The 13,405-nt window shown below is 49.4% G+C and overlaps 1 protein-coding gene across 4 annotated transcripts in view; it reads right to left on the bottom strand.

Moving 5' to 3' along the window:
* Positions 1–371: 371 nt before the first annotated feature.
* The window catches only part of LOC114802397 (limbic system-associated membrane protein-like), a 229,234-nt gene continuing 216,200 nt past the window's right edge, over positions 372–13,405 (bottom strand). For all 4 annotated transcript variants that reach the window (XM_029001268.1, XM_029001265.1, XM_029001267.1 and 1 more), the window contains exons 5-8: positions 3,267–3,398; positions 3,051–3,171; positions 2,542–2,690; positions 372–2,020 (exon numbers count right to left, since the gene is read on the bottom strand). In XM_029001268.1, the coding sequence (XP_028857101.1) occupies positions 1,923–2,020; positions 2,542–2,690; positions 3,051–3,171; positions 3,267–3,398 (500 nt within the window). In that variant the 3' untranslated portion in view covers positions 372–1,922. The remainder of the gene's footprint in view (positions 2,021–2,541; positions 2,691–3,050; positions 3,172–3,266; positions 3,399–13,405) is intronic.

Here is a 13,405-nt window from a genome sequence, read left to right on the forward strand (position 1 = left end):
AGAGCAGCAAACTAGCAGCCGTCATCGAATCATACGCATGTCCATACGATAGAAAGAGGGATTATGATTCCAGATTTGGAGGAAATATGTAGGTTGGTGATCTGCACCATCATCATTTTTAAACAGAATTAGCTTGGGCATCGATATAATGGATGTAGAATTCATACGAGATATTACTGACTGTGTGGCAGCACGGGAAATGGCAGAAAATTGGACCCAAATACAAAAAGAGAGTGCAGCAGCGCCCCCTGGCGGCTCCTGCTCTGCCTTACACCACCAAGCAGAGCCTGCAGGGCCCGGAACAGGAGGCTCTAGTTCATGCAATCACCAATATTATTACACCAAAACCCAAAAAACTGGACAGACCCGCATTTCATTCCACCTTCAAATACAATTCAAACAGTTTTATTTCAATTCTTTTACATTTCATGGGTACTTGTACATACGTTTTAAGAAATTGATTGCAATAATCATAAGATTAAAACCAAAGCAATTAGAAAACATACATTGCACTGAGATGAGGACGGCAGACGGCTTGTAAATTTTCTTTTCTTTTTTTTGTAAAGTGACATTCGGTGTGACAGGATGAGCGGAACCAACAGGTGAAACGCAGGAGACCCGGAACTCGGTTCTCCAGACAAAAAGGGGCAAAGGTGAAGGAGCGTACAGACGCGGCTCTGCAGCGGAGAACCGAGACAGACGTGTCATGCTTTATATTTCAGTGTAAAACACACGCGCATTCACAAATACACACGTCATGACCAACTCTCACACACACACACACACACACACACACACACACACGTTCAACAGTCAGCCATGAAAAAAGCTTCCACACGGCACACAGGGCGGCTCCTAATGAACTTAATGAAACACCAAATCACAAGGCATCGCTCAGTCAGCCCAAAGGTCAAAGGTCATGTCAGTAACAACATGTCCAAATCAGGAAAATAGAACACACAGCACGTCATGTGACCAAGTCTTCATTTTATGAGCGGAATCGTACGAGGAATAAAAATACAATAAATTAAAAAAAAAAAAAAAAAAAAGGGGGGGGGGTGTCAACTGCGCGGCCCACACGGTTCCACGACATTCCCAGTGCGTACATTCTGAAGAGGAATACTGGAATTCTGGGAAATAGATTCCCCTGTTAAAGTTCCTGTGGCGGTTCCTCAGAGTTTAAGAGTTTTAAGTTAAAATTCAACAAATTACTATCTATTTAGAAACAAGGACATATATTAAATTGCTCTCTCTTCTTTTATAAGGACAGTGGATTCAAGTATATATATATTTTATTTTATGCACATACAATGTTAATGGGAAAAAATATATATATATAGAACGGATTTCCATTTGCAAAAGAAAAGCAGCTGATCATTGGTCGGTGCTGTACAGGTGTGGAGATGAGATGCAGCAGCAGGAGAACAGGAAGCTGCGCGTCTACCGGCGCGTTCTAAAGCCGCTGCTCGCTACTTCTGTCCATTTCACCGTTACCGAGGGGTTAAAAAGCCACTCCAGCACTGATTTCTGCTCTAATGTGTGATGCGGAGAGGCTCGCTGCTGCTGCTGGCGAGGAGAGAGGAACGTGGGGCAGATCCCTCAGACGTCGTCTGGGTCTCTGCCGCATGGGACTTCATGAGGACGAACACACACAGAACCAAGCGGACGGACGGGAAAGGAAAGTGACGGAACGTAAAAACGGCGAGTTATCATCGACTGTTACAAAGAGCTCAGCTCGTCCCGTTATTATTATTATAATCATTTTTTAAAACCACGCGTCATTTGTTACTAAAACGTATGAATAGCCCGTTCTAATCGTTGTAAATTGTAAATGTGTCTATGTTGCACCCCAGGGTGCGGTAGGTTGGTAGGATTATGCGAACAGTCTCAGTGTGGTTTCAGGGTGGAGCTCTGCGCTGTTATTAACACTTCAGCAGAAGGCAGGTCAGTGTGGCCAGGAGGACCCACAGGGACGGGGTCACCGACACCGAGCCGTTGATGTCACGTCCGGTTCCAGGTCCTGAGGGCAGGAACAAACGGAACACGAGTCACAACAGGACAGAGCCACTGCCAGAGAACTCATTTAGCATCTTGTCTTTGGAATGATATGTCTGGAAAAAACGACTGATCTGGTTAATGGGAACCAGGCGACACCTGGTGGTCAAAGTCACAATTTCACCAGAGTCCTCCACCCATCCATTTACATTTACCAGACGCCCTTATCCAGAACGACTTACAGTCAGTAGTTACAGGGACAGTCCCCCCCTGGAGACACTCAGGGTTAAGTGTCTTGCTCAGGGACATGATGGTAGTAAGTGGGATTTGAACCTGGGTCTTCTGGTTCACAGGCGAGTGTGTTACCCACTAGGCCACTACCACCCCATCCCTCCTCTACAGCGGTCCTGAAGAACCACAGCCCACCTGATCGAGGTCACCTTCTGGTCACCAAGATTACTCAGCGATACACTCGCTGCAATGTGTAGAATTATTCATATTTCGCATGGAACCAATTTTTTATTCATTAAAAGGAACGGAACTCACTGTAGAGGAACACGCTGGCGTTGTGGATTCCCAGCCTGTTGGTGGCCACACATGTGTAATTCCCGTAATCCTCTTCTGTGACATTGGATACCAGGAGCAGCGTGCGGGAGCCCAGGATCTGAATGCTGATGCCCTGAGTGTTGGTCAGTCTGAGGGAGAAAACTCACATTAATAAATCCTACAGAAGAATCCTACAGAGGAACCCTGCACAGAAACCCTACAGAAGAATCCTACAGAGGAACCCTACATAGAAACCCTACAGAAGAACCTACACAGGATCTCCACAGAAGAATCTGACAGAAGAACCAACACAGGATCTCTATAGAGGAACCACGCAGGAACCTACAGACGAACCCTATAGAGTCAATTCAGATAGTAAAAACCAAGACAAGTTCTAAACTTCTATAGAGAACTCCTGTCATGATGAACACGATAGAAAAGGAAATCAAGCATCCCGCTCACACTGAGAAGGAAGAATAAATGGCGATTATCCAGTTGGCCACGCCCACCTCTTGTCATCTCTGTACCACTCGAACTCGGGTTTGGGAACCGCAGACGCGTCGCACTGCAGAACGCCCATCCTGCCCACCGCCGTCTCCGAGCTCTTGGCGTCCTTGATGAAGGGGGCATCTGCAGAGAGAAGAGAACCGCAGAACCATCCTCGCCTCTGCTCAACGAGGCGCTATTTCACAGGAATAACGGAACGGGGACCGGGGGGGACGTACAGTTGACGACCACGTTGACGTATCGGACGTCGGGCGTGGCCACGTCGTTGCTGGCCTTGCATTCGTAGCGGCCGGCTTGCGTCCGCGTGATTCCGGATATATCCAGGTACTCCTCCCCCTCCAGCGGCTCCGCTGCAGAACCAGAGAAAAGGAACAATGAGGAGTGGAACATTGTGGACTCAGCAAAAAGCGACATTTCCAGCACGCAAAACCGAAACCATCTGGAGGGGAGAAATGGATTCACGTCCCGCGCACGCAGCACACGGACCAGCGGACGTCCCCATTCCGTCTCCACGGAGACCAGCAGCCTGGATTAAACCTGCATCGCACACATCCCGTCAATCACGAGGAAGCAGCCTCAACCAATGTCACGTTCCTAGGGGTCTAGCGGTCTTAGAAACGCACGTCCACTGTTACACACACAAACAAAGTGCTTTTATTTCCAGTGAGCTCACAGGTGGAATAAAACAGCGGACTCAGCACAGCTAACCAACATCAGTACAGCCTGAAGGAAGGGACGGTCCAGCGGGGACAACTCAAACAGGCACAAACATTAATGAACAGGGCACATAAAGCTAACAGGCTAACACTGGCTAACAACAAAGGGGTCTATAACACAAAGCAACAAGACACATGAATGAGATCCCCAACGGAGCTCCTTGCAGATCTCCGTGGACCCTGAGGACCTGCCGAAAGAGTAAGGGCCTAGCAGACCCTGGGGAGCTCCCGAGCACCATCCGAAGTCTCTTTATATAGGTGGAGGTGACCAATGGCAGATGGTAGGCGGAGCTGGTAGGCTTCAACTCCTCCCACAAAGTCCACCAAAAAGAGACCGGACACGAAAACACAGCCAGACACACAGAAGACGTGGGAGCGTCTGTAGCTCTATATGCTAATGAGGAGGAGAGAGGCGGGACGAGAAGAAGTTGAAATGGCGTAACCAACACCATCCACCAATCACAATGTTTGGCGCGGTCAGGAGCTCATTTTTACATCCCGTCACCGAACAACTGCAACGCTTCTCACGTTTGGAAGCCGTGACGGTCGGCGGACGGGAGGGGCGGGAAATTCTCTTATGACGTCATAAGGGGACAAATTCCAGATCCGACCGTCTGAGCTGCCGCTCTCTGAACGGTGAAGCAGAACGGCCAAATTATCACCATTTCTAGCCACCGCAGGACCGTAGCGCGGTTCGGGGAACTCGTATTAATGGTAAATCATCTCACAAAGTCACATTTTCATGTCCGGGGACCTTTAATAAACGGTCATATTGATATTGAACAATAAATGCATGAATGTTGTATGGTCTGCTTAGCTCCGCCCATGCTTCTGTGTTTCAGCCAATTGACCGTCATATATCTTTTCTAGTCTGAATGGGTTTTTAATCATCTTTCTATAACGTTTTTATAACGTTATTATGCTATATGGTAAGAAGGCGTAGCCAGGGCGTGGCCCTCCGAGAGACGTCTCATTATGGGATTCAGGGGTCGGGGGTCAAAGGTTCCAGCGGAAGTGGCACATTTCTACAGAAATTCAGCGCAGGACTCCACCACACAGACCCGGGGCTGTCAGGTGACCCTGCGTCAGGTGACCCTGCATCAGACGACCCTGCATCAGACGACCCTGCGTCAGGTGACCCTGCGTCAGACGACCCTGCGTGTCGGAGCGGCGCCATCAGGTGACCCTGCGTCAGGTGACCCTGCGTGACGAAGTGGCGCCATCAGGTGACCCTCCGTGACTCAGCGGCGCCGTCAGACGACCCTGCGTCAGGTGACTCTTCAGTGCCGAGCCGCCTCGGACGCCCCCGATGGTCCCAGCCCTTCGTTATTCTCCGTCGGTGTGATTTGTGGCTGAATGTCAGCGGCGCCGTTCACACTCGGCCTTGTCAAGAGACGCCTAATTAGGAACAGGGGTCACCGCGCCGATCCCGTCACCAGAGCGAGGCCCGTTTACGGCCACCGCGCCAGATAATGAGGCTCCGCTAATTACACGTCCATTTCTACACGCAGGTGTATAAAGATCTGCGCCGGCGGATCTCCGGTTAAAAATGCCGCTTTGTTAAAATGCTAATCAGACCAGAGCTGAAATTGATTTATTGTTATGCAGAATTTCCAGTTCCATCTGCGTGATGATGACGATGACGAGGCTGGAGGCCGTTTTAAGCGTGGCCGTGATGGGCGGGAAGTGGTTTTCACTGCTGCCAATCACAGCGTATTGTGAGGAAGCGGGCGAGAATAAAGGCGCAGAAATGCAGGAGGCTGCATATATGAATGTGTGAAGATTGACCCAGCAGGACGACCCCAAAAGCGCTGCGCTTTGAGAAAGGCTTTATTCAGCCGTCCTCCGGCGGTAAATACAGGTCAAAGGTCACTGCGTTGGTCCACGCCGCGAGCGAAGTAAGGAAGAACCGGACAGTAAAAAAGCGCGAGCTGGAGGTTCATTAACACCAAAAACCCCAGAGCAAATAAACCCGAGAAGGAGATGTTTACACCACATTCTAGACGCCCCCTGCTGGAGAAGCCCATGCGTGCACACACACACACACTACAAATACACACACCCCACATACACACACACTCTACAAATACACACACCCTACATACACACACACACACTACAAATACACACACCCCACATACACACACACTCTACAAATACACACACCCTACATACACACACACACACTACAAATACACACACCCCACATACACACACACTCTACAAATACACACACCCCACATAAACACACACACACACACTACAAATACACACACCCCACATACACACACACTCTACAAATACACACACCCCACATACACACACCCCACATAAACACACACACACTCTACAAATACACACACCACACACACACCCTACAAATACACACACACTACAAATACACACACCCCACATACACACACACACACACCCCACATAGGGTGGTAGTAGCCTAGTGTGTAACACACTTGCCTATGAACCAGAAGACCCAGGTTCAAACCCCACTTACTACCATCGTGTCCCTGAGCAAGACACTTAACCCTGAGTGTCTCCAGGGGGACTGTCCCTGTAACTACTGACTGTAAGTCGCTCTGGATAAGGGCGTCTGATAAATGCTGTAAATGTAAATGTAAATGTACACACACACTCTACAAATACACACACCCCACATAAACACACACACACACACACACACACACACACACACACACACTCTACAAATACACACACCCCACATAAACACACACACTCTACAAATACACACACCCCACACACACACACACACACCCCACACCACCCTACACATACACACACCCCACATACACACACACCACCACATACACACTCTACAACTACAGACACCACCACATACACACACACACATACACCACCCTACACATACACACCCACACACACACACATCCACACCTACACACACACCCACATACACACACTCTACAAATACACACACCTACATACACACTCTACAAATACACACACCCCACATACACACACACCTACATACACACTCTACAAATACACACACCTACATACGCACTCTACAAATACACACACCCCACATACACACACACCCTACATACACACTCTACAAATACACACACACCCACTACACACACACCTACATACACACTCTACAAATACACACACCCCACATACACACACACCTACATACACTTATACACACACGAACACGTGCACTATTAGAGAATATTAGAGAAGAAACGGTGCCAGTGGGGGGCGCTGCAGACTCTGGACGGGGATGTGAAGTGAAGTCGGCCTTAATCGCCACAATCAAGGAAGCACTGAGGCAGAATTCACTCCTTCCGCATAGAAACTGCACCCGAACGTGTGTGTGTGTGTGTGTGTGTGTGTGTGTTTTAATTGGGATGGCGAAGCTTCGGCCTGATGTTCCATGGAAATGGATTTGGAACGCAGGAGAACATCGAGTCGGGTGCAGGCTGCAGTTGCCGCCGGGAGGCTGATCTGCATGGCGATGCATTATTCATCAGCATCATTTATCTTGGCGCGGCGCGGCGCTGCGCGGCTTCGCTCGTCTACAGAGGAGTCGTTTATGCGCAACAGTTGAATGGAGGAAGTTGAGAGGAGCGGCGTAAGTGAGAAATTGCAGCGCGCCGTTTATCCTCTTTTGTCTGAAAACGGGGGCGGAGCTGCAAACACAGCACTTTATTAGAACTTTTCATGAGTTAAAACAGACAAGGTGACAGACTCAGATCCACACATAATCATCATCATCATCATCACCACAGAGCATCTGATTAAAGATACGAACACATGGATGCAGTGGATCCGAGATTCCGAGGATAAATTGCGGTTTTTAAAAGGTTATACTTCATACACTTTCACACAAACGTCCCTTCCTGCAAGACGTCATCATCATCATCATCATCTGCAGATACTAATATCATTCGGCTGTGTCGCTCTGTGTGAGAGAGTGTGTGTGTGTGTGTGTGTGTGTGTGTAACACCTGCTACAGTCAGGAAGAGAAAATCACCAACATTAACCCCGAATTCGACCCTTTTCCAGAACTTTCTACACAGTTCAATCAGACCGCACAAACACACACACACACACACACACACACACACACACACACACACACACAAGCATTATAACATGGTGAAGTTCCTCTGCTGGTCGGACTGATCATGACAAACGCAACAGAAAATCCCTTTAAACCGAATTAACAATGTTCACAACCTCCAATAAAAGATGAATAATTAACGAAGATTTGGAGGTGCGATGAGGTCGAAGCGAAGGGACACCGGGCTCCGGTGATCTGGCAGACTGACCGGCATTAATCATGGCCCCTGGACGTTATTCCACGAAACACACCTTTCTGCTTCCTGTGGACTTAATTAGAAATGAATTTATGACAAAGCGCCGGAAGCGATGCACACGCGGCCTGCGTGAAAATGAATTTGTTTTGGCATAAAATTAGAACATTTTCATGATTTCACTGAAGACAATAACAAGCGTTCAGCCAGCAGAGCGGCGCCTCCCTCAGGGCTGCGTGTAGAATACAAAAAAAACCCCCAAAAAACAATACCATCTGTCCATTTCATCAATATCTGCAGCCAATCCACTAAATTAAAACATTTTTTAAAAATATTCTGTTTAGAATAAAAATTGTTCTGAGGATTAAACGAATGTGTTTGTGATTATTCCTCAGAGAGAAGAATGAAATTTGAATTTATAATGTGAACGACTGATTAATAGTGATTAACGTCTCCGGATCCCCCCCTCCTGCAGAACGTGTGCGCGGTACGTTTTAACCCCGCCGAGACTCACGTCTGCCACCAGGGGACGCGCCGGAGAACCCGGCGTGGAACACGGCCTCACCGGGACCACCAGGGGGCGTGCCGGAGAACCCGGTGTGGAACACGGCCTCACCGGGACCACCAGGGGGCGTGCCGGAGAACCCGGTGTCGAACACGGCCTCACCGGGACTGCGACTAGGGACGTGTACGCGGTACGTTTTAACCCCGCCGAGTCTCACGTCTGCCACCAGGGGGCGCGCTGGAGAACCCGGTGTGGAACACGGCCTCACCGGGACTGCGACGAGGGACGTGTACGCGGTACGTTTTAACCCCGCCGAGACTCACGTCTGCCACCAGGGGACGCGCCGGAGAACCCGGTGACAAACACGGCCTCACCGGGACCACCAGGGGGCGTGCTGGAGAACCCGGTGTCGAACACGGCCTCACCGGGACCACGCCGAGGAACGTGTACGCGGTACGTTTTAACCCCGCCGAGTCTCACGTCTGCCACCAGGGGGCGCGCCGGAGAACCCGCTGTGGAACTCAGCCTCACCGGGACTGCGACGAGGACCAGGCCGGATGCTGGAGGACCGCCGGACGGTGCCATCCATCATGCCTGCTGGTATCTGTGAGCGGACTTCACTCCTCGTTACTCTTTCCGTCCACGGCGAGGAGAACAAACAGGAGCCGAGGGGACGGTAAGTAAAGCCGAACGGGGAAAGACTCGTTTGATAAATTCAATTTCGGAGGGAAATAAAATCGATACGTTCTCACGTCTCCCCCCAGCCGCAGCGCCGCAGGGCGGCCGGCGGTTTTGTTTGAGCGCCGCCGGCCCGCGGCTGGAAATGAGGATCAATTCACACGAACGGCAGAAGGTGGACGTGACGAATCAGACGAGACGTTTCTGAAGACTGCAGAACCCTCCTGGCCGCCGGTGTCTGCAGGGGTCCCGCGCGGTTCCGTTTCGGCGGTCCGTAATGTAAGGACACGCTGGCTGCCGCCTCCCCGCGGGACCCCCGCCTCCCCGCCGGTGACCTTTCCCTGCCCACCCGGCGTTAAACTCCACCACGGTGCCCGCCCACGGGCCCCTGACAGCCTTCCGGCTCCATCGACCGCCGCCCCTCCGGTCGATTCCGCCGCCCCGGCGCAGAGATGCCGGTTAAGATAACCGGTGGAGCGCAGGCCCGGGAGAGTCGGGATGAAAGAACGTCCCGGTGCTGCCCGGCCATCAAAGGTGACTTCTCCTCGTCTAATTAATTTAGAGTGCGGCTCCGTCCCCGACTGTCCCCACATCGATATGCCAGTTTCAGATAATCAGACGTCACGCCTGACCAGCGCCTGGAGGTCGGTCGGCCGCCGGCGAGACGCGGTTTATTAAACCAGGACGAACCGAGAGTCGAGAACAATACATCACGGCAACAACCCGCCGGACGGAACCACTGGAGCCAAACAATCACGTTCGGAAATGTACCTTCATGTCCCCAACATGAAAGTGAATGTGAAGTGATTGTGAAACACTGCAGCACAGCACGCGGTGACACGGTGAAACGTGTCCTCTGTATTTAACCGTCACCCTTGGTGAGCAGTGGGCACCATGACAGGCGCCCGGGGAGCAGTGTGTGGGGACGGGACCTCCATCAAGGGGACCTCAGTCGGGATTTGAACCGGCAACCTTCTGATTACGGGGCCGCCTCCTTATTCGATCAATATGTATATGATAATAATACTTTGTGGTCTGTACAAGGTCTGCGTGATCCAAACCTGAAATAATGAAAAGGCTCCTTTGTTTTCCGTTTATTCCTCCTACAAAAGATGTTGTTTATGACCTTGTTCCACTCTGTTCTAGCTCGTGAACCACCGGAGAGCCGAGTGGGAACACGTTTTTTTCCTCTTTATTCCAAGATCAGCACGAGCGACGACGAATTCAGACCATCAATGGCCAGCAGACAGAAGCACCTGCAGAACCCGTGCGCTAATCTGTCTGCAAAATGCAGGTGAGAATAAATATAACGAAATATAATGGTTCATTATATTCAGATGGTGCTAAATATATTTTAGATTTACCGCTGTGATGAAAGCGGTCATCTCAACTGGTCCTGTAACCTTGTGACAGTAAACACTGAATTGTTGGTGTTGCCAGATTGTGGTCCTCTGCATGTCTGACCCGCAGAAGACCATCGTTTCCATATTGATGAGCTGTGCACGGCAGGCCTTAACTGGACATGTTCGTGGCCAGATTGACACGTCAGCGTCTTCTCAGCATCTGAGCATCGGTAGTGAGTTTATGAAACCGCAGCTTTTCTTTCCCAGCCGTCCGTCTCAAAAGCTCGGCGTTAATGCACGAAAACGCTCATCTTTCCCCGCCGCCCGCAGCCTGACAGTCCTTCAGAAACGGGGAAATCCCCCCACTGTGGCAACACAATTTCACATCAAACGCTCGCGTGCCCGCAGGCAGGACCACCCCCCCCGTCCCGCCGCGCGGCAGAGCGCCGGGAAGATTGATGCAGCTCCGAGCCGAGCCAGGGGGAGCGCGGCGGTGAGACATAAACGCCGGGTGAACCGGGGGTCGCGAGGGCCGCTCGTGACCAACATCGCAGCCAGGTGAGCAGCGTCCTGCCGGAACAAACGCGAGCTCCTCGCGCGTGGCTGAGCGCCATGATCCCCACACACGGGGGAACTTCCGCAAGGGCCCGCCTCCAGCCGAGAGGAAGAGACCCCACGGCCGGCAAATACGGGCTGACCACACAGCCCGTTCACGCGGAACCGCGGTGCTTCTGATGCCAAACAGCGATCCCCTCCCACCAAGAAAAACAAATAACCACATACACACACCACAACAGAAACACCAACCTCCTAACAAACATCACTGTAAACCCTCCCATAACCATACATCTACAGACGCAAGAACGCGTGACGTTCTAATACACCATAACCCTGACCATACAACTACAGACAGAAAAATGCGTTCTGGTGACGTTCTAATACACCATAACCCTGACCATACATCTACAGACACAAGAACGCATTCTGGTAACGTTCTAATACACCATAACCCTAACCATACAACTACAGACAGAAAAATGTGTTCTGGTGACGTTCTAATACACCATAACCCTGACCATACCCCTACAGACACAAAAACACGTTCTGGTGACGTTCTAGTACACCATAACCCTGACCATACAAGTACAGAAAGTAAAACACGTTCTGGTGACGTTCTAATACACCATAACCCTGACCATACATCTACAGACACAAAAACGCATTCTAGTAACGTTCTAATACACCATAACCCTGACCATACAACTACAGACAGAAAAATGCGTTCTGGTGACGTTCTAATACACCATAACCCTGACCATACAACTACAGAAACAAAAAAAAAACGCATTCTAGTAACGTTCTAATACACCATAACCCTGACCATACAACTACAGACAGAAAAACGCATTCTAGTAACGTTCTAATACACCATAACCCTGACCATACAACTACAGACAGAAAAACGCGTTCTGGTGACGTTCTAATACACCATAACCCTGACCATACAACTACAGACAGAAAAATGCGTTCTGGTGACGTTCTAATACACCATAACCCTGACCATACATCTACAGACACAAGAACGCATTCTGGTAACGTTCTAATACACCATAACCCTAACCATACAACTACAGACAGAAAAATGTGTTCTGGTGACGTTCTAATACACCATAACCCTGACCATACCCCTACAGACACAAAAACACGTTCTGGTGACATTCTAGTACACCATAACCCTGACCATACAAGTACAGAAAGTAAAACACGTTCTGGTGACGTTCTAATACACCATAACCCTGACCATACATCTACAGACACAAAAACGCATTCTAGTAACGTTCTAATACACCATAACCCTGACCATACAACTACAGACAGAAAAATGCGTTCTGGTGACGTTCTAATACACCATAACCCTGACCATACAACTACAGACAGAAAAACGCATTCTAGTAACGTTCTAATACACCATAACCCTGACCATACCCCTACAGACACAAAAACACGTTCTGGTGACGTTCTAGTACACCATAACCCTGACCATACAAGTACAGAAAGTAAAACACGTTCTGGTGACGTTCTAATACACCATAACCCTGACCATACATCTACAGACACAAAAACGCATTCTAGTAACGTTCTAATACACCATAACCCTGACCATACAACTACAGACAGAAAAATGCGTTCTGGTGACGTTCTAATACACCATAACCCTGACCATACAACTACAGAAACAAAAAAAAACGCATTCTAGTAACGTTCTAATACACCATAACCCTGACCATACAACTACAGACAGAAAAAACGCATTCTAGTAACGTTCTAATACACCATAACCCTGACCATAACAACTACAGACAGAAAAACGCGTTCTGGTGACGTTCTAATACACCATAACCCTGACCATACATCTACAGACACAAAAATGCATTCTAGTAACGTTCTAATACACCATAACCGTGACCATACAACTACAGACAGAAAAACGCATTCTAGTAACGTTCTAATACACCATAACCCTGACCATACAACTACAGACAGAAAAACACATTCTAGTAACGTTCTAATACACCATAACCCTGACCATACAACTACAGACAGAAAAAAACGCGTTCTCGTGACGTTCTAGTACACCATAACCCTGACCATACAACTACAGACAGAAAAATGTGTTCTGGTGACGTTCTAATACACCATAACCCTGACCATACATCTACAGACACAAGAACGCGTTCTGGTAACGTTCTAATACACCATAACCCTGACCATACATCTACAGACACAAGAACGCGTTCT

This window comes from Denticeps clupeoides, chromosome 13 (genome assembly GCF_900700375.1).
Source record: "Denticeps clupeoides chromosome 13, fDenClu1.1, whole genome shotgun sequence".
Taxonomy (NCBI): Eukaryota; Metazoa; Chordata; class Actinopteri; order Clupeiformes; family Denticipitidae; genus Denticeps; species Denticeps clupeoides.